At 41.6% G+C, this 21,756-nt stretch overlaps 1 protein-coding gene and 1 long non-coding RNA gene across 17 annotated transcripts in view; one reads left to right on the top strand and one right to left on the bottom strand.

Annotated features, from left to right (window-relative positions):
• LOC103359623 (plectin-like) overlaps window positions 1-21,756 on the bottom strand; it is a 118,497-nt gene that overhangs the window by 41,838 nt on the left and 54,903 nt on the right. For 6 of the 16 annotated variants that reach the window (XM_008285048.1, XM_008285058.1, XM_008285053.1 and 3 more), the window contains exon 2: window positions 19,017-21,745. The exons of 4 other annotated variants lie outside the window; for them this stretch is intronic. In XM_008285048.1, coding sequence (XP_008283270.1) covers window positions 19,017-21,745 — 2,729 coding nt within the window. Of the gene's footprint in view, window positions 1-13,430; window positions 13,564-19,016 lie in introns of those variants that run through there. 6 more of the 16 variants (XM_008285055.1, XM_008285054.1, XM_008285049.1 and 3 more) reach the window with 6 other exon arrangements.
• Window positions 13,788-17,956, top strand: LOC103359626 (uncharacterized). Its single transcript, XR_520317.1, has 2 exons — window positions 13,788-14,019; window positions 15,443-17,956. It is a non-coding gene; the product is annotated as an uncharacterized LOC103359626 (long non-coding RNA).

The raw sequence follows: 21,756 nt of genomic DNA, 5'->3' as shown, positions 1-21,756 counted from the left end.
TTACAAGGATGTGTCCATAATACTGTGTTATGTCTTATTTCAGAAACAACATACTCTCACTTTAAAGATGCGCTCCAGCACATAGCGCTCCTGAGTCCAAAGCCCTGTACTTATACAGCTTATCAGAAGACTTTGGGGCTTACTTTCACAAAGCCACTCCATAAAGGTCCCCTATACAGCTAGTGTTGTATGTGCTGACAGCTAAGCTGGAGGTCAGGGCGTGTCCTACGTCTGCTAAATCCTGCCCCTCTAGGTGTGTATATATCCCAATTTCCCACCCTGCCTGACATCACTGTATGAGGCATCAGAAAGTACTTCTTCTTCCACAGTGCAGGGTACCCAGTGCAACCTGTGCGAACATGAAGGCACTTGATGTGTCAGTGTGAGAGTGTGGGTGCTATGTGTTGACTCATTTCGAGCCACGTTAGCAAATTTGGAGACACACCTTTGTAATTCCATACAATGTCTAGGCAAGCTAGGGAATTAAGGTGTGGTATGTGGGCAGGCAATTAAATATGAAAGAAGAGAACAAGGCCAGAGACTTTACAAACTGTAACGCCACAGAGATAGCTGGTAAATATCAGGCTATAAAGAATATAAAGAGAAATACAACATATCTTTCTGTAATGTGAAATAGAAAAGAAAATGTTTTTCCGGGTTATCTGAGATGCAGAGACAGCAACTGAGAGCTCAGTGATGTTCTGGCAGCGGAACATGTACCAACACCTCCTGGAGCTGGATTTCTAAACCTCAAGGGAAACACTAGCAGGGGAGTCAAATGGGAACAGGCGATGGTGCAGAAAAGTGTGGAACATCTTAGTCATGAGATCTTTTCTCAAAAAAAGGAGACATATCATTAAGGTCTCAACATGCTTATTACTCTGCTCCCTCATCTGGCTTCATCAAAACCAGATGGAACACTTGGGCTTTTTAGAAGAGCAAAGAGAGTGTGGTGAAACTATGGAGAGAGAGTATTTTTCTTTCTAAATGACAAGTTAGAGGTTGGATCTTTTTTTTTTTTTTCGGGTGGAAGTGACAGGGATGTCAGTCTTCCTCTTCCCACAGTGCTTTTGCATTATTCAGCAGACATTCTGACTGATGCAAGAGACTGCATCAGTAGTGCTGCTACGTGCGTTAGCTGTTAACCTCCAACCTAATATACCCTAATAAATGTCTGCAAGTAATATCTGGAGGAAGCTTAAGTTAAAGCAAGAACGATCTCACCTACTACTATGGATAGCCAGTAAAATTTTGCACAGACATTTGTCTGAGCAACTATAAGATGGATTGTGATGAAATGAGTTTTAGGCATCTATGTTCCTTCCAGTAGCAGGTAAAAATCTCCACCAATGAAAAAATCCTGCAAAACTGTCCATATTCCCATAACCCTCAGTTATACTTGCGTGTCATGCTAATTAGCAAATGTTAGCACACAAAAATGCTAAGCTAAGGTGATGTTGGAACACATGTACCTGCACATACTCTGTGCATCACCACCATGGTAACACTACTAATGTGTGCATTAAGCCCAAAGCACCACTTGGCCTAAATGCAGTCAGAGCATAGCAGCAAGCTCATTTATTGTAAAGCTGGTTTGGTGAAATTATCATAAAAGCTTCAAACAAACTCCTGCATACTGTCGAACTTGTAAAAATACATTTATTTGTTACATTTTGGTGCTAGACCTTCATCCGGCAAATGGTTTGTGACAAAGAGAAGCCATCTGAAACAGGGAGTGGCTGTAAGTCTATCACCACATTTCCCACATGCTGTGGCTTCTCCTTGTCACAAACCATTTGCCTGATGAAGGTCTAGCAAACACTGTGAAGAAATTCGCATTTGCAAGTCAGACAGTGTGCATGAGTCCATTTGAAACGTTTTGTTATGCTCATCCCCCTCCCACACACCCGTCACATGATCCAAATGTGCGATGAGCTCCTCTGTCTTATAATTACAGTAAACAACTGTGACGGCCAACATCATGGGCTTGGAGGTTCTATCCATCAGAGCTTGTGGTCCTGAAACCAACAATTCCCAAAGACTCTCTTTTTATGGTTTGTCCCAGAAAGAAATCAATGCTTTTCCCAAATCAGTCCCATTTGTAGTGATTTCCAACAACTTTCCAACAACAGCCAAACTTGCTTCTACCTCCTCTCTGCAGTGAAGCTAAAGGAAAGGCAACCCAGCTGAAGGCATTAATCTGAGAATATGGATCTGGCAGCAACAAAAGCTAAAATTAAATTCAAAATAGATTTAACTCTAGTATTTGTCTGTTTCTGTAAAACACCTACGCAAAGCACAGCTGGGCATTATGCAGCCCATATAGCTGTTTATATGCTTCTAATGGATACTGACAAACACATGGTTGAGCCTGCAGCCACTTAAGACTAAAACAACCCGTATTTTAGCACCGGGAACCGACGAAGCAAGCAAATTAGAGGACAAAAGAATTCTAAGAATGTGTCATTATGGTTTCTAAACGTGCCGAACTGCAGAGCAAATGCAGGGGTTTAGACGGAGGCAGGACAGACCACACCTTTCACTGAAGAGGATAAAAAAGGTGAAGAAAGGATTTGCTCTCTCAGATAAGATTACATCTCTTGTCTCATTTAACCCCCAGGTCTCATTCAGGTGAAAGTGTGAAGAAAAGTTACAGCAATATGTGGCCACCGCACCTAATGGAAAGGAATGTCGATAAAAGTAGGGAGCAGCGTAGAACACACCCAGGATTACCAAATCAGTTGTTCTGTCAGGATGAAGAGGAGCGGAGGGTTAAATGGGAGGAAGAGGAGGAGGAGGCAGGGTAAGGTAGCATCACAGCACAGGTTGGGTCAGATTTCTGCTGCGCCTAGCATCCAAAGTCACCAATGACATGCAGCGTTTAGACGGATCCTTGGCAGCTAGGTGTCCTTCTGAAGGTTAGGATTCATAAAGAAGCACAGGAAAGGCAAAGAGGAACACCAAAATTCAACACAAGCCTTTTGTTTAAGCAATGTGGGTGAACAATTCCAAAGAAAATCCATTATAAAACTCAAAAACAGAAGAAAACTCCCTGGAAACATACTATTAGGACAGCCTGTTTTTCATTCAAGCAAAGGTAATGAGAGCACTGAGGCTATGAGATTAAATATAATTGTGTTAAATTGGCCGTTATGTGTGTTTAATACATCAGGTAAAATGCACTATATTTCTAATTCTGTTCTGTTGAAGGAAGAACTAAGAAACCAAGACTCCAAGCAACTGTGTATTAAACATTTTGGCATTTTTTGATAGATTTTATTTATTTATTAATGGTCAACCATTTATTAATGTAATTTAATATAAGGTTAAGTTTGTGACATGGGAGAAGTAAAAAAAAACAAACAAAAAAAACTCATTCAATCAAACCAGCCTTTAATCACAGGGATGTTTGTCATAGCTGTGCCATGACACACTGTCCACTTATCACCGACACGAATCCCCCCAGCCTGACAGCAGACTTTAGACGTGATGTCAAAATTAGATCTCACAATGAAGCCAATTTAACTCAGACTCAACAAGAGTTTGGATTTAGACACGGCAGCTGAGTTTTAAAATAGCTCGGAGCTGAGCTTAGGAGGCCTCTGTGGAAAGCCCCACATCTGGTGCTGTGGCAGTTACTAATGTTTAATTTGGATAACTGCAAATGCAACAGGATGATGGGGAAATAGCTGAGAGGGCTGCGGACCGACGGGCACACAGCGTTTAAAGCAGTATGTGTCTCCCTCTGCAGGCTATTTCAGTCGTGGCGCGGTCTGGACTAACGGCACAATTCAGCTAAATATAAGTAACATAAGTGAGTAAATTAAAATAAACTCCCGGTAAAGTTTTGCTGAAGAGGTTAACAAAATTAAACACCCTAATTAATTGTAAAACAGCTAACATTTTGGGATGCATAAGTGGTGCTTTATGACCAGAAGACTGAGTTAGAGCTTCAATCTGAAGAGCTTCATCTGAAAAAATGATGACAAACTGGGTTTGAATATGATTGTAATAAACAATGTTTTCTTGACTTTTCTTCACTCTTAAGTGATAAAACGATAAGGACACACACTATTGCAGGACTTTTTGTTCACTGCTGTAAAGCTTCAACCACAAAAAAATACATTTGTGAAAGGTTTTGCTGAACTGAACTAAGGCTGCAAAAAGCATATTCAAAATATTGATTAATCTAACAGTCAGTTTCTTTGTTCTATTGGTGCAACAAAATCCAACATGTATTTGATTTGTTGTTTTTTTATAGGATACATTAAAGCAGTAAATCCTGAGGAGGAAACAACTATAACCAGGTAATGTTATTTTTAAATTGTGCCATAAAAACGACTTGAATTAGTCATCAACATTAAAATAAACACAACAACAACTGATTGACCAACCAAATGTTTCAACTCTAAACTAATGACACAAAAGAGGCTCAGTTCATGTCACAGGAAAAGTAAATGATTGCTACAACCCTTCACAAGTCACAGATCACACGTTGTTGTGTATAAAGCATATGATCTTATAAGGAAAATCTGTCCTTTATCTTCAGTCTAGATCAAGAACTGGCAGTTAGTCATCTTCCTTGTGATCTATTAATCCATCATTACAACATGTGGTATTTCCATGTGCCGCATCACCATCAACACTTTCCAAAGAAACATGTAAATGTGGGGGGAAAAAGGGAACTTGAGATGTTTCTATGACAACGACCACAAACATACAGCACCATGTGTTTGAGTGGCAACTGTGACTGACTCTGACTCACGGCTGTATTTTTAGCCACAGAGACAGCGGAGTCTCCAATAACGGACCAATTTGACGTAGAAAGGAAAACACCGTCCTCCTCTCAGCACACTGCTCTCCTCCTGGAGCACAAGACAGTGAAATGTTGTGACCACTAGATGGCGCCAGATGGCAGCCACACCCAACTGTTTCCAGGTGTAGTCTGCATCTGTGAAGCTGTGAACTATGAAGAGACATCACAATTCATTTACGATTAAGAAAATAAATTCATTTAAACTATTTCCTGAACTGATAGTCAGTTATGTTAATAATCAATGATCAGATGTAGACTTTTTTTTGTCATATAATGATTAAAAGGGTTTTTAACCACTGGCACTTACTGTTAGCAAAATCAACTTGATTACAACAGGAGAAGCGTTAGTAGCTATCGCTGCTTATTGCAGAAAATCAGTCCCTGACCTGTGTTAGCGCTCAGAAATCCTAGTTTAGCATTTGCATGAGCATGAGTTAAATGGGACAGCTGCCTGACATCACTTTTAAACTGACACAGTTAGCAGTTTTATGCAACTCTCACAGTTGATCAGCAAACACACCTGTAATTCCATCTCATGAAACAGCTAAAGGCTCCACCTGGTGGTAAGCCCAGGTACTACAACAACCAATTCTAAAATACATTTTCTGACAGTTAAACTGCATGTCTCTTATCTTGTAGAGCATAGGTTAATACATATTTTCTCATGGTTAAATTGTAAATAGTCATAACTCATTGCCATCTGTACTTGAAATGAACTATTAGAAGGAATGTGACTTATTTAACTACTGAAACAACACCAGAGTCAATGGAAAACCTGCTCAATAAAAAAAAACATTGGCGAAAATAATATTTGCATTTGTCTATTCAATGACGCAGCATTATTTACATATTAATTATATCAAAAAACTGATGTAGGAGCATGTGCTACAATAATTCATTTTCGGAGCATAAGAACGATCAGATTGATATTATTGTACATAAAATAAGAGGTTTATTCCAATATGAAATACCAAATAATATGGAATTGCTAGGTAACTCATGTCCAGCAATGCTCTGTAGCAATATCATAGAATCATCAAAAAGATAATAATACAAAAAAATTTGATAATATGTACATTTCCAAGAATAATCATATTCAGACTGTTGAATATGCATGTGTTCAGTAAAGTTATTACTGTCCTGCTTCATAAACACATCTTGGCTCAAATCTAACATTCAGAGAGGGAATAAAACCTGACAATAAAGTCATCGCTGTCCTAACTAGATCATGATGACCATTTAATATCTACTGTAGTTACTCATTAACAGTTAGACATTACAACAATGTTTTGCTGTTAACTGTACAGCCTCATACACGGTGAACAGGAGACCTTTAACTCCAGACAGTCTAAAGAACGGCATTTTTATTACACTTTATTTTTGTAAAGACATGTTACTACTCCTCACTGGCTGTCTTTAGAGAGATTCAGATCGTCCTCCAACCACAAAACTTAAGCACTTAGAAATGTATGCATTGCGTGAGACACTTCTCTACTCATTTAATTTATTGTTATTGCGGCAGCAGCTATACATTCCCCAATGTTCCAAGGAGTCAGTAATTAAATATGTTTGGAGATTTACAACTTATTCAGTAATTGTCCTTTCTGTGATGATTTATTATTGTTGCTTCCAGTTCATAGTAAATTCAAATAAATACTAGTTAACAGTAATATAAGTTATACTTTAACTCCAAAAGACTTTTCACAAGTGAAAAGAAAACCTACTGTACTGAATAAGCTCAAAGGGAGAATCCAAAGTTCAATCTACACACCTTCAGTCTCTCTTACTCTCTAGTAGCAATCATGTGGTGTCACCTTGCTGGGAACACCACACACCAGTAAACAACTTCCTGCCCGCCCAGTTCACAAGTCAAGTCACTCACCTACACAACACATCATACTGTACAGGTATCTGCTTCGTTCTCCGTATGAACTCATCTCGTGCAGATAATTCCCCCGCTCGTGCTTCCAAATCCCATCCATCGCAATCCCAAAGGAAACACACCCAACGTGATCCCACCCGGTAGCCCTCTGTGTTTCAGACAGGCTGCGCCAGGTGGTGTGAGGAGCAGAAAACAGGAACAACTTTCTCACAGCTGGTGTGAGCGTGCCCTGCCCCTCTCATATGTGGACAAAGTGAAAGATAACCGACAGGTATTTCAACATTACCAGTAATAGAGCTTTTGCCCTTTGATTCATCAGGTGTAGAGGCTGTCATCTTTGGCTGTATATCTATTCTTAAACAACTGCACAAACTCCAGCCAGGGTGACAATTAAATATCAAATCAATATCAACCATGATAGAAACTACTGTTGTACGACACTTTCACAATAAAACAACTCTTTGTCACATCTGTACTGACTTAGTGTCATCTTTTTATCAATATCTGTCTTTTTTTTTTTGTTTTTAGAACCAGTGTTCTCATTTTATACACACTGATGCAATAAAGAGAGAGGTGTGCTGGTTTGTCAGACTGTTACGTTTCTTGGCAGCTTTAGTGCAGCCAACAAGAGGCGCTCTTATGATATTAGAAATTAGAATCTTTTCTCCTCAAGGCTTTCTAGAACCAATCTGGCAATGTACACGCCTAACATAGTCTCAGCTCCACGGCAAGAGTAACAATAGAATATGGTTGAATACGGCAAAACAGAAGTCGGCCCTGACTGTATTAAGATGCCCAAGTCTGATGAAAAGAAACCGTATACTCAGGCTGACACATGCACCTAGTGTCGCCAGTCAACTTTAGGATGTGACAATTTACGACAGCGCACAGCTGAGCTTTTCCTAAGTCACATTTAAAAGGGAAAGTGAGCTAAATATGATGCGTTCTCTTCTTACAGAAGCTGGCCTCTGACCCAGGGCCATGCAAGAAGCTCTCTGAACTCCTCAACATGTCACGCTAAACGCTATCACTCAGAGCAGCGTTAGAAGTTGACCTAGTTGTCTTTTTACAGCCAATGTCACTTTCTTAGACGACAAGAAAAATTACAATTATTGTTGATTGTTGCTGTTGTAACATGGAATATAATGGCAAATTTAACACTTTGCATGACTGTATTGACAGTATGTGGAACTGATTTAGATTTAATTTGCAACTGAAGGGAAATTCAGAGGCAGAGCTATGGTTCAGATTTAAATTGAAATTTGAGATTGTTTTAAATAGTCCACCGTAGTTGTTGGCAATATGGGTATACATTAAAAGTGATAAAAAAATAAATTGTTCTGGTACAAAGAAAGGAAAGAGGCAAAGAAATGTTGCTGGCATACTTTCACAATGACACAGCTAGCCTTTGCTTTATCCAAAGGTGACAGAGGTCCTACCAGCACCTCTTCAGGTAACAAGTTATATCTTGTCTGTTTGATCTTTGCAAAAACCAACATGCATACAAGCTCAATTAATAATTTTTCAGGCAGAGAAAGGCCAGCTGTCTCCATCTGTTTCCAGTCTTTATGTTAAGCTAAGCTAACCAGTTCCTGGCACCAGCTTAGAGATGGTGATCTTCTTATGCAACTGTGTAGTACAACTAGAAAGTGAAAACTCCTATTTTCTTTAAACATTACTTAAGTGTTATTTTTTTATGATGTATGTACAGTAAAAAAAAAAAAAAAATTATTGGTGTGTGATCCAATTTTGTGCAGAATATAATTGACAATTAGTGCACACAAAAACAGCAAGTGTCACAAAGTGATACTTAGACACGGAACGTTAGCATCTTGAAGCAAACTGCTGATGTCACTGTATACTATACGGACCAAGAATCATTGCAACCTCCTTAATGGAGGTCACAAGGGGTATAAATAAACTCCCAGCATAGGACCGGATGTGTTTCCAAGGTCCCAGTGCTGCTCAAAAATAAATCAACCCCTAAGAGCTCCTTAGGGTTTCCTAACTATTCCCAGAAGACATGCAAACTGTTACCAAATACTTCTTTGGGCTTCTGAGGCCTAAGTTCACTGTTTTTGTTATGACTCATGCCGACTGGTTCACCAGCAGCAACCGCAGCGTTGTAGGCCATCAAGGCTTTTTTATGTCCACTCATGAGTCCTGGAAAAAAACAGAAACACACACAGTGGTGCACAATACAGTAAGAAGTTGCTGGATTGTTTCAGAGTGGGAGTTCAGGCTGTTTCCAGGAAGAATGCTGGCTTTTCCACAAACCACGCCAAAGCTGCAGCCAAATCTCTACCACCACAGCCCACACGGCTCCATGTCGGTCCCACATTCATTTCTAAAGGAGCATTTTTTTGGCACTGCGCAGGTGAATAAATGGAACTCATGTTCTTAGCATGTCACCCTGGGTGTCATACTTTACTTGCGTTGTAAAGAATGTCTTCACACATTCTCAACTCTTAGCTCCTGTATGAGAGAGCTGCAGTAGGAGCTTTCTTTAGCTAAAAGGGCCACCTGTCCAAGCTGTTATGCATGAGAAAACCAGCTATGAAAATTCTCTCAAGACCAATTATGCAAAGCAGTTTAACTTCCCATTAACAGCTTGGTTCTGTAACACCCATCACTCGGTGTGAAGGCAAAGTCAGACATCATGGCGCTGTAGCATCTTAAGTTTGAGTTGAAGAAAACCTGCTACCATATATCCTGCTGGGACCCCCTGGGGTTGACATGCCGATTTTGGCAGCCTGACAGAGGGAAAACAAACAGATGAAAGGTCAGAGCTCAGCGAGAAAATGCAAAGTGATGCACCTTGAGTGTGACACATGGTATTTACAGTTTAACTCAGGCCCGCCCCCTTCCTTGTGACCTTTCAGATGACCTCATTCCAGCATGGTCAGAGGAGAATGTCAGTATCCGTGTTCCCACCTCTGAACACACAGCCAGGCATAAGCTACCGCATCTGACTAGAAGCTGAACCAACAGTGAACAGACGTGGATGAAATCCCAGTGGTGCTCTCACTGCTGTAATAAGTGATAGCTCAAGCTGAGGAGCTTGTGAGTGGACAGAGGACAGAGCTGTCATCGTGCAAAATGGGTGCCAGTGAAAAGGGGACAGCTAAGACCAGAAAGCCTCATGACGGGCCTGGACTGAAGAGCACAGATCACCAGGGACAGCAGCTGCATTAACTCTTCAGTATCTGGGACAATGAAACAGTATAGTGGGCATTATAGACTAAATGCCAGGGTACATAACAGTAAATGGCAATCAAATATTAGTCATCAGTGACATGTCGTTGATATAAACATCACACTAAAGAATATATATAAAGAGCAATTTATTTGTTATTGTTGCCTTATGCACATTTTGGTCAAGTGAAATAACAGTAAATGTAATATCTTTCTGCCTGAGGGTTGCACAACTCAGCCCAGGTTCCTCAAAATGTATTACCTTTCCCAGTTATCTTAAACTTGAGAAGACGCCACTGACGCTTGGAGTAGATGGCATTCCAGCTCTTTTCATTTTAACCCTTACATACAGTTTTGGGTCAAATTTGACCCGTTTTAGCATCTGACAGCAGTTAAAAAAAATAAAAAAAGTACCCTGAAATTTGATGAATTTTCCTCAAGTGGCTCAAAATACATATAAATGAAAATATTCTAAATAGTTACACTAGTGTACCGGTGCTACAAATTTTTGTACACTGAGGCTGTTTCGGGTCCAAGTTGACCCATATATCCATTGAGATGAATTTTAGATCTACCAGTGTGGGTCAATCTAGTAAAATGTTGGTTGTAGGGAATCTTGAAACTGTAAAACTGCACAGACCATGTTTTATGTGTATTTTTTATATACATTTATCAATGTGACATAGGCTATGTAGACATTCTAAATGGATTTGTAGTTTAAAATTTGGCATAGACACCTACTATAAGGGAATTGGAGACAGGAACTCAGGAATAAAATATGAACAGTGTGTAAAGGTTAAACTCTGTAATGACAACAACAATGAACTGTCACTACTGACAGGATACAATCACCACTTCTGGGCATGCAATTCATGAGAAAAATATTAAATTCTGCTTCCAAAACCAAGGTTTGCAATAACTGGTGAGACATTTCTGCCAAGACCAAGTCAGTGGACTAACCACCAGACAGACTGCATTGCAGTCCGTGGCCATGCCGTCAATGTGGCTTCAGATTCAATGTTCCTGAGCGCTCTGAGAGTAGTTTTTCAAGCAAAGACCATTGTTAAGTCATAGGATCAAACTAATTATTGTGTAGTATTAGACTGCACCATCTGTTGCAGGCTTTGTGTACATACATGTCCTGTTGGTCCAGGGTAAACCCAAGATAAAGTCATCAAAGTGTTAACTCTGACACCACAAACATGGACTCATCTCTTTTGTCTATTTGTTTAAAGCCAGTTCGGAGACTGGCAGTGCCTCCAGCCGAGCAGGTGTACTAAACCACTAACTGAAGAGACACTGGGACACCCCCCAGAAACAAAACACACACACACACACACAGGTCTTTGATCCCCAACCAAACAAGACTAGACAGGTTTGGGAGTGACCTCGCAAAAGCATTGTTACACCACCACTTTTCAGCTGTTCTGCAGTCCAACAACAACAAAAGAAAATCAGTGGAAGTTCAGCCAGGTGGAGCCAGAGCTGGTTTGGATCTGTGCACTGCGACAGATCAGACTGTCATGTCTCGGGGCACACAAGACAGTGCAACATGAGCCAAATCAAATGTCTCTCATGCTGCCTGAGCGTAATGAGGGTTAATCGCTCTACAGCTGCAAGTAAGAACAGACTCTTCAATCAGCAGGCGGCAACATGGCAGCATCAAACTGTCACGTTAAGGCCCGGTGGCACCACTGACGGGTTTCAAGGTTGCGCATGACTAATGTAAAGGGTAAACATGCCACACGTGAAGCTGTGGAAGCTCATAGATTTGGTAATGTGACCTCCTCAGAACAGTAGCAATAAACTGGTTAATGCACATAAAAGAAGTGATTAATGTGCATCATTTGCTACTTTCAGCATATGACACCTAATATCAGCATCAAAATCAGCATTCAATGAGTTAAACTCTAGTCACACACAGAGAGGAAGATATACAGCAAAAACACTCCTTTGGCTTCCAGCTACTTGGCTATGAGAGCTTGGTGTTGTCCCTATTTAACCTTTACGAAAGCACTTGGTTCCAATATCCTGCAACCTGCAGCTCTCTTACCTTGCCTCCTGTGTTTTCTCAAGCGCCAGAATACAATAAGGCTGACTAAGTGCCCCAAAACCACCAGGGCAGGGAGAGTGGGTCCTGGGGGGCTTGCAGGCATTTGTTGGGACAGAGAGAAGATAAGGTAGAGGGGATAAGGAAACGAGGGCTCAGGCTGTCATGACAGGTGGGCCTTCAAGAGGAGGGGGGTGGGAGAGGAGTGGGACAGCATGGGAGTGGCAGGGACGTTTTAAAAAAAGGACGGCCCGAGCAGGAATTCCTGCTGTTTTCCCCACCCTGAAGCTATTACTGAAAGATCTGCTTCTCCTGATTGTTCAGCTGTTTTCAGACCTTTATGACACAGACCAGAAGGTTAATATGTTCGACACTGTCACATTTTACATGAGCAACTGAGTGTTTACAGGTTTCTGTAGTACCTACTAAAACGGCTTGTCAAATAAAAAAAATATATATATACTGTATGCCTTTCCTAAAACACACAAAACCAGAACAACAATTAATCTTGTCATTGTTTTCAAGATCTAACTTTTGCTATCACCTCAGTTTAACTGATTCCATAATGTGTTCTGACTGATTCTCTGTCGCACCTCTGTGACTCATTTCATTGAATTCCATTGAAATAACAGTTCCACGTTATCAGCAAGGATAGGTCTGCTATCGGCATTCTTGGCTGATTAGTAATTTCTAAGAAACAATATCAAACCTAATAAAGCAATAATCTGCAAACATCCTCAGGCATTTTCTTGTCTGACGTCTAAATTGAAAAAGACTTTGTGATATTTACAACATCCTTCAAAAGTCTTATTGCTGAACATATTTAAACAGCAAACGATAAGTGTGTTAAGTCTTGTTGTATGACAACTGGATAGGTGATGTCGCATAAAATGTAATAGAAATCTTGTCTTTAGTTTCAGAAACAATAACACATGCACTTTAGGAGATTACAGAGTATTGTGCGAGACAAAAGCAGGTGGTTGTGTTTTTACAGCAATCTGAAATAGCCCAGACACACACAGTCGGCTGTCTCATTCACACACCCACACACACACATAAGATTTTTTAAAATAAAATACAATCTTTATCAGTCGCTGCTGATTGTTGACATCTATCAGATGTCGCAAGAGTGAAGGAGGGGTGAACAAACTACCCACTGACCTTCCACCCCCCCACGCTCCCTGTCCTCACCCACTTCCATCTACATACCATGGAATAAAGGAAAATATAGAAGGCAGCCAACCGTACTCATAATTGGAATCAGTCACATTGTGGACAAGTTTAAATATGGAATCCATTCTGTGCTGCAGTAGCTGAAGGTTGCTGTTGGTTAACATGGACTGTGTGTGTCTCCGTCCTGTTTGTGTGCACACCAGTTGGAACACAACAAGACTTCACACAGAGCGTTTGCCAAAAACACACCGACAGTGAGCCAGTCAGACAAACACAGACGAACACGCCACAACAACCCCACTCTGTTAACCTACCGGGTATGATCTTCATCTAAGAGACGGTACAGAGAGGAAGAGGAGGACGAGGGCGAAGAAAGAAGAGAGCTGGACAGAGGGAAAATGAGGAGGACAGGAGAGGCTCCTGTTTGTTTTCTCTGAACTGCCTTGTTTCTCCCTTGTCTTGAATTTTGACAGGCTGCGCCTGCTGCTTGGATCCGTCAGCCTGCTCTCCAGTGGCCAGGGGAGGAGGGACGACACGCCAAGCCTGGGGAAGGGGGCAGGCGCGAGGGGGCTCAGAGGGCTGCGAAGGGTGGGTGGCCAGGGGCAGAGAGAGCTGAAGTGACTGAAGGTTATAAATATCCACCAGAGCCAAATGATCACAGTGTCACAGTTAGAAACTGATGGAAGCGCTCTGGCGGGACACTTGGCTACACTCGCCCCCTAGAGACACCCCCACCAACACAAGCAAGGCCTCCCTCCCTCTCTCTTCCTGCTTCTCTCTTTGATGATGATGGTGGCAGGTTTATTCTGTGATATTAATTCACAACTCTCAGCCAGAAAACAGATCTTAGTGGAACATAACATATGGCAGAGTGATCATTTGGACATAACATTGTCGGTACATGTAAGTAGACTCAGCATGATACACATGGTTTATTAACTGATGACACAACCTACTGCTAGATAAGCGTGATAAGTATCGGGGTGGTTATTAAAAAGGAAAAAAGAGAAACATTACTCATTACTTGCTACTTTTTAAAAAGTAATATGCTACTTTACTTATTTAAGCCCTACAGAAAGTCATTTGTTCCATTTCTTGTTAAATTGCCTTTGCGTTACTCCTCTGTGATGTAATTGCCAGTTAACAAACAAGTTTACAAATGTCCACGGATCAGCACAAATCCCTATTTCAATAGTAAAACATATGCAAAATCTGTCTTTCATGCTTTCGGTAAAGTATTACCTGAAAGTCAAATGCAAAGTTGGTGTTAAATCAACCCAAAGAGCACCTCATCACAAAGTGACATGGCGAGATCAAGGCTCACTTGCATGTTCGAGACAATCAAGGTGCAAGTAGTAACTAAACTGACTTGTGACTGTAATGCAATTACTAAATTTAAGGAACGGTAATGCTTTACAACAAAGTAATGTAATGTGTTTCTTTGTAATACATTAATCCCAGTATTGAGTGTGATAAATCACAGAAAACACATCTCTGCAGTTTCAGATCCTAGATTTTACAGAAGTATTTTTTATGCTGATACTTGTACTTTTGATTTCTGGTGAAGTACGAATTTAGACTTATTCCTCCTATTACAAATACAAAAAACAGAAATAATGTATTACTGCAATGTCTAAGTGTAAATGAGACAGTTAATTGGATATGTTCAGCGTCATTATGGGAAAAAGCCCTGGCAGTAACAGTAAGTGGACAGAAATAGCAACAAACAACAGTAAATATGAAAACTGAGCGCTAATGCTGATAGAATATTTACTAAATCAGATCGGCTTCGTACAGAGTTCAGTGATGGACACTTTGAGAGCACGGCTGCTCGCACATCCTCCATTTCTTTTGGGATCACAGCAATGCACAACATTCTCTAAATATAGTAAGTTCTAATATATGCATTTGGCTTCGTCAATTCTAGTGTTGACAACCGTTTCCATTTCTCCATCAAGCTAAAAGCAATTCCTGCACAGTGTCTGGAGAGTAGAACTAGGGCCGGCTTCTCTCGTGAAACGTGAACACTATAGGTGGATGGCACATAGCGAAATGAAAGCAGCTACCGAGAAACCATGAAAGAGATTTACAGAGGATCGCAGGGAATTCCTCCATCAACATCCCTATGTGAGGCATTCACACACTCCTGAACTCACCAGGCCCTTCACACACACACATCGCTCATGCTAGGATGTATAGCTGAAAGGTATTCTAAGCTTGCGCTGAGGGAAGGAAATATGTCTTGTCTCACTCTACACTTATAGCATGCAGAAGTTTAGATTTGTAAACATTGCTTTCCTCTACGTAATAACCAATCTTGTCCCAGCAGGTGGTGGGGATTCTCTTGAGGAAATACAGCATAAAGTGAGGATTTAAAATGCTTGGATGAACTTCAGGATGAGGCTACAGCATCTGACTGAATGCTAAACACGTGGAGGTTCAGGAAAACGTGCAACTATCCCTCCATCGTTCCCACAAAACTGAAGTCATGTTAGTGAGCCTGTCTTCTAAGGCCCGACGTGCACCCTAGGAAATGACTAATGTCATAACCATCTTGACCAAACCCTCAATGTATTCCACATGTTATCGATCGCTGTGTTTCCAAGGTTTGGCCTGCGGTGACTTAACTGTTGCTTTGCTACAACAGATTTCTGATTCTGCGTCACTGTTCAGCCTCCAGTCATTATGTTGCAACAGACTGATGGTTAAATTTGATATCAAATACTTTGCCAACACAGCAGTTAAAAGTGGCAACTCAGACTCCAGTGTTGGAAAACAGCACCGGTTAATAGAGGGGGGTTTGGTTGCTCATTAAACTTGGGCACACTCTATAATGCGTTCTTTTTCTAGCCCTTACAGGATTTCACAAATGTTGCATTTGTATCAGGTGAACTTCAGAATCAGTTTTAAATGTCATAAAGATCCTGATTCTCTTCTGATTCTTATTTGTGCCATCATTTTACAAAAATAATGCAAAAACCAGCAGCTGTATTCTCAAATTTCATCCTGTGTTTTCAGTGGCACGCACTGCTGAATCAACATCGTTTCCTTGTCAAAATGTTTGCTTGGTGTACTTATGTCCCAGTTTGTTAAATGTAGACCGACATGTTCTGGAGGTGATATCACAAGCAGGAACAGCAGTTAAAGATGCACGGCAGCTAAGATCGTTTACTTTGTTTTGATCAAAACATTGCTGTTGGCTAGCAGCAAAAACAGATGAAGGAGATATTATATTAAAACTAAAACCTATACTGCCAGATTACAACTCCATTAGCACGAGTTGGTGCGACGGAATGAGCTGAAACTTTCATTATGTCTCTCAGTTTCTTTCCCAGCCACATGATTCAAGCTTCTCGATTTGAGAATGGTCCGGGTGAGTCACAACACTGAAATGATGTGCCACCATAATGAAAGGCACAGAGCTGCAGCACACTGTAGCTGTTCATTTAACCAATCACACAAATATGCACCGGGCAGGATTTCAGAGATGAAAACATGGAGGACCTCAGTGGCATGTCTGGGATGTGATTCAGTCTAATTGCCCCTGGTGCCATGTGTGGGCAGAGTTTAAACAGTCTCTCAAGCGTGTCCAGTTCATTCAAAAATGCTTCACTGCAAAGCTTTTGTTTGAGCGCATACTGCAGCGTCCATTTGACAGAAAATCAAGAGTGCCGCATGCAATGTCACAGTGTTCCCCTGAAGTCTTAACCAGCTCAAAGAGTTCTAAAAGCAGCATTTTTGTGGCATAAGTCATATTTTTTTTTTCAAAAACTTTCCTTCTTCCTGGTTTTCACATCACTGTTGCAATCTAGAAACTGAAACTGCAGCAGGACAAAAGTAGACATACCTAACTGCAAACATATTCAAGGGTGTAACTGAGTCTACTGACAGACATTTAATTAGCTAACATACCAAGAATACCACGCTCAAAAGGATAACAGCACGAAAAACAGCTCTATCTAACACTTCACATTATATCAGGGGTTCAATCTAAAGCTCTTTTGGAAACAATCGAAGCCTGATCACAACAGATACAACTTGCCTTCTTCATTACATGATACATAATGTGCGTGACTTAGAGCTTTATTAAAACACCTCTGACTGTAGCTGCAGCATTTGGTCTGCGTGACAGATGAGGATAGTTGATAATGGACAGCAGATGTCAGCAGTGCACTGCTGTGCCATATCTGAAAACACATCAGACAGACCTCCACAATTAGGAGTGAAATTAAAATCTTTGTGAATACATACCATTCCAACTCTCACTTCTAAGCGCAGTTCAAGTTTTTATAGATGCTGACATTTGCTGCGGTAAATTAAGCTCTGCTGTGTTTGTGAGTTGTATATGTTGGTGTTGCTGTGTGTGTGAGTCATAAAGATGGTCTCTAATTGCAAAAGGGTCTGATTATCCTGATGAGTTCCATAGATTGAATAAAGGAACCAGGCTGCTAATTGAATCCAGATCCGCTGTCACGTGTGGATCCAAACAAACACACCCATAGAGCTGTGAGCAAGCTATTCCAACTTCCTGACTCTTTGTCCGTAGCTCACACCCACAACAGACAACGCCCATGCAAATGTCCTTACTACACCCCCTCTTAGGGCTACAGAAATGCACATGACTAAAAATCCCAACATTCTCTTTTTTTTAAAGTTGTGAAATATTAATCATCATCCAAAAATCTGGAGTCACATGAACACACTTAGGCATCAAGCTGTATTATGAGCAACAGGAGTTTCACTTCAGCAAAATTGACCACAACAATATATGGCACCATGTTCTGGACTTTCTCTAACTTGTTTTTTTTTCTCCTCAAATCCAGCAAAGGAGGACAGCATACAATACTGTTATCACATTGCCTACATACCTCCCATATCCTAGACATACTGTTACATAATGGTTTGCAAGGGGCATGCTTATCTCTCACACAAGGCAAGCTGAAAAGAGAAGTAAGAAAACAACCACAGAACAAAAACCAGTGCCAAGAACTCGGATTTACTGGAGCAAAGTGGAGAAATACTCCCAAGAGCACCACACCTCCCTCTCTTCGTCATTCTGGCTTCAACTAGTGCACAACTGTCTCTACAGGGAGCAGGCGAGGCTACATCTCAACAAACTGCCCCACCTTGTTGGAATGACTACAGGTCTGCATAATACTACTGGCAAACACTCAGAGATGGCTCTGGAGATTATTGTTTCCACACAAACATTGTGCAGAGCTTAATTTATTGCCCAACAGAGCTGGAATTCCCCACCCAAAAAGTGTGATTTTTTTTTAGAGATAAAATATTTCAATAGAATGAGAATTGCCACTGATGTATGTGAAGGTATAGAGCATTAGTTAAAGTTTTACTTGGCACTAAATGCTGCAGCAAAATGTAGCATTTTAAAGTGTAATTTTCCATTGTCATTATGTGTGGAACAGGAATCAATGCCATAATGCCTTTATGAAATCTGACAGCAACCATGAATACATTAGACAGTATGCTATGGCAGTGTCACTGATACCTCATCTATTTTAACACACAGATAATTAAATCACAGCCACATATCAATGGTCTCTTCTCACTATCTCACTGGAACTACTCCTAAAGACAGCCTGCTTCTAGTCCGCATCAAAAAACACACGCTAGGCTCTGTAATATGTAACTTTAAGCCACAGACTATAATCAAATCACCCTAAATAACACTTTAGAAGAGAAGTCGGAGACAATTACAGAATGCGACTGTTATTCCGAGTACCAAATGCTGTAAGTACATGATAATGTGAAGCAACAATACCCTGCCTAAGACCTCCCACACTTCAAAGAAAGGTGGGATAGTAGAGCAATTGCATCACATGCACACATGGATCAGGACAAGTCAGGAAGTAGGTTAATTGGCACACATTCAAACAAACCTTCAATGAAGTTAGGCCACGTCTTCTCCTCTGGCTCCTCCAGCGAGTGGTCCCAGTCTGCTTCAGGTGAGGCTCCTTGCACCTTGACATCCGGCGCCCCTGACAGGAGGGCTCGCTCTATAGCGATTGCTTCCAGAACATCCAGGTCCAGTTCTTCTCCTTCCACCTCAGCTTGCACAGATGGAGAAGGTGCCTGCTCCCCTGCTCCTTCAGCATTGACAAGCTGCTTCACCTCAACTATCTCCTCCACCACTACAATTTTCCTCCTCATGGCGGCCTCGTCTATGTCAGATTGTTCGGACTCACAGGTGTCGTCCAGGTGAGGCCGGTCAGGCTGGGCTATGGGTGTGGCAGTAGCAGAGGGTGTGTCCTCCTCCAAGTCCTTCTTCTTCGCTTCCCTCTGCTTTAAGGCCTCAGAAACAGAGAGCCTTTCCTCTGTGCTGCACTCTGCTGCTTGAGTGGCTGAATGTTGTGCAACTTTGGGAGGCTCCTCTTGCCTGGTGAGGGGGCTGGCCTGTGCCTGAGCTACAGCTGCCTCTGCTGTTACTGCTGGTGCTGCTGACGCTAATTCTCCGGCTGCGAGTGCTTCCCTCGCAGTGGAGGATGTTTCTGGTTTCGGAACCTCCCGCTTGATTTTTTCAGCAGAGAGCAGTGCTGGCTCCACCTCTCCTTTGTCTGCTGGGGCCTTAGAGAGCACAGCTGCTGCCTGCCCAACTTCCTCACTGCACATTCTTTCAGGAGTCATCTTTGGAGAAACATTCGTTTCTGTCAGTTCAGAGGCCGTGACAGGGCTGTCTTTAACTGCAGCCTTTGGCAATGATGTAACGTCAGTGGATGGGACAGGCTTTGTGTCTATAGTCTCTGATTGTGTTGCTTTAGCCTGTTTTTTCCCTTTCCCCTTCTTCTTTCCCTTTGAAGGTTCCTCTACAGCTTTCTCTGTACTTATTAAGGATTTTGCCTCAAATGTAGGTTTCTGAGATTCCGACAGCAGTGCAGGGATTTTCTCTTCAGGTTTAGAGCTTGTTTGCAGGGGTTCCACTTGAGTTATTTTCTGTGTAGTCACTGTTTCCACTCTCGTGGCAGTCTTTTTCTCAGATTTCACTGTCTCCGTGTGAGGCAATGCAGCCTTTACCTTGCCCTCAGGGGATAATGCTCCCTGTGTAATCTTGCTGATACTGCTTCCATCAACGTCGTCTTTTACTTTCACGTCCACTAGGGGCAGTGCAGGGATTTGACATAATGGTGGTGAAGCTTCTGTAATAATTTTCGTCTGTTTAAGGGCCTCCTCCTTTGGCTTCTCATCTTTTTGTTTTGGGGCTTCTTTTACTTGCTCTTTATCAACATTTAATTTTGCCTCAGCCTTATTTTTTCCTGCTGGTTTTATGCTGGTAGACACAGTTAAAGGTTCTGAAGTAATAACTGGTGCAGGTTGGATGATTATTTCTGCCACCTCTTCTGGGGACTTGTCTTCAGAGGCTTTTTCCTTTGAGTTAGGTGGATTTTCCGCATCAGTGCTCTTGGATTTCTCACCTAGATTTTTCTTTTTCTTTCTTTTTGATTTTGAGCTTCCCTCAACCACTTGTTTGGTTTCTTTAAGCACCTCTGTCACAACACTTTGAGCAGCCCGATATGAATCGGGGTCTTCTTTTTCTGTTGTAGGACCCTGCACTGAATCTTTAGAGGCCTCCTCTGACAGGATTGCTTTATCTTTCTTGACAAGAGGAATCACTTTCACATCAGTTTTTCCCGCTTCTGTAATCATCTCTGTTACTGTAGCTTTCCCTCTGACAAGCTGTGCATCTTCAGCACTGGCCAGAGGTGCTGAGAGGGTCTTAGTTATAGTAGTTTCAGTTACTGTAGTGACTTTCTGGGCAACTTCATGAGTTTCAGGCTTTGCTGAGTGACTCTCTGGTGTTTCTTTAGCCTGAATAGGCTCCTGAGTCATTTTAACTTTGGAGATTCCCTCTGTTGCATTAGTTGGCTCCACTGATTTGTTCATTGTGCTGTCAGGTTTGGGTTTGGTGGTGTCCTCAGTGAAAGTTACTTCAGCAGTTTTTTCTGCCTTACCTTTTTCTGTTTTGCTTTCAACTGTAACTTGGGACTTTATTTCTGTGGGTTTAAGTGATTCCTCATTAAGCTTTGCTTTCTTAAGCTTCCTTTCTTCAGGAACTGTACTAACAGGTTTTGTCATGGCAGAGCTGACAGTGGCAGTGTCAGTAGGTGGCGTCGAGGTTTCCTGAAGAGCTGCCATTGTAATCACTGCTTGAGGCCTAACTTTATCAGATGCCACATCGACTGTTGTTTTAACTTGTGCAGACTTCGGATCCACAAGCACCTTTTCTGTCTTTTCTTCTGTACCACCTTTGCCAACAAATTGTGTGATGACAGTGCTGGCAGTGACAGGAGGAAATCTGGAGGTTTCCACAACAGAATCTGTAGTAATATCTGGTTTGGGCATCGTTTTTTCAGGTGCTGTCTTGGCCGTAGAATTGACCTCTGCAGACTTAATGGGATCCACCATCACCTTTTTCGTCTTCTCTTCCTTGATATCTTTAGCAGATTTTGTGCTGTCAGTGGCAGTGACAGTAGGAACTTTGGAGGTTTCCTCAACAGAATCCACTGTAATGTCTGGTCTAGGCTTTACTCGTTCAGGTGCTGTTTTAGCTGTCACATTGACCTCTGTAGATGTAATGGGATCCACAGCCACCTTTGTCATCTTCTCTTCCTTGACACCTTTGTC

This window comes from Stegastes partitus, unplaced genomic scaffold, assembly GCF_000690725.1.
Source record: "Stegastes partitus isolate 25-593 unplaced genomic scaffold, Stegastes_partitus-1.0.2 Scaffold384, whole genome shotgun sequence".
NCBI classification, from domain to species: domain Eukaryota; kingdom Metazoa; phylum Chordata; class Actinopteri; family Pomacentridae; genus Stegastes; species Stegastes partitus.
Note: the sequence above shows the minus strand (reverse complement) of the source record. Positions and strands in the feature narration are given on the sequence as shown.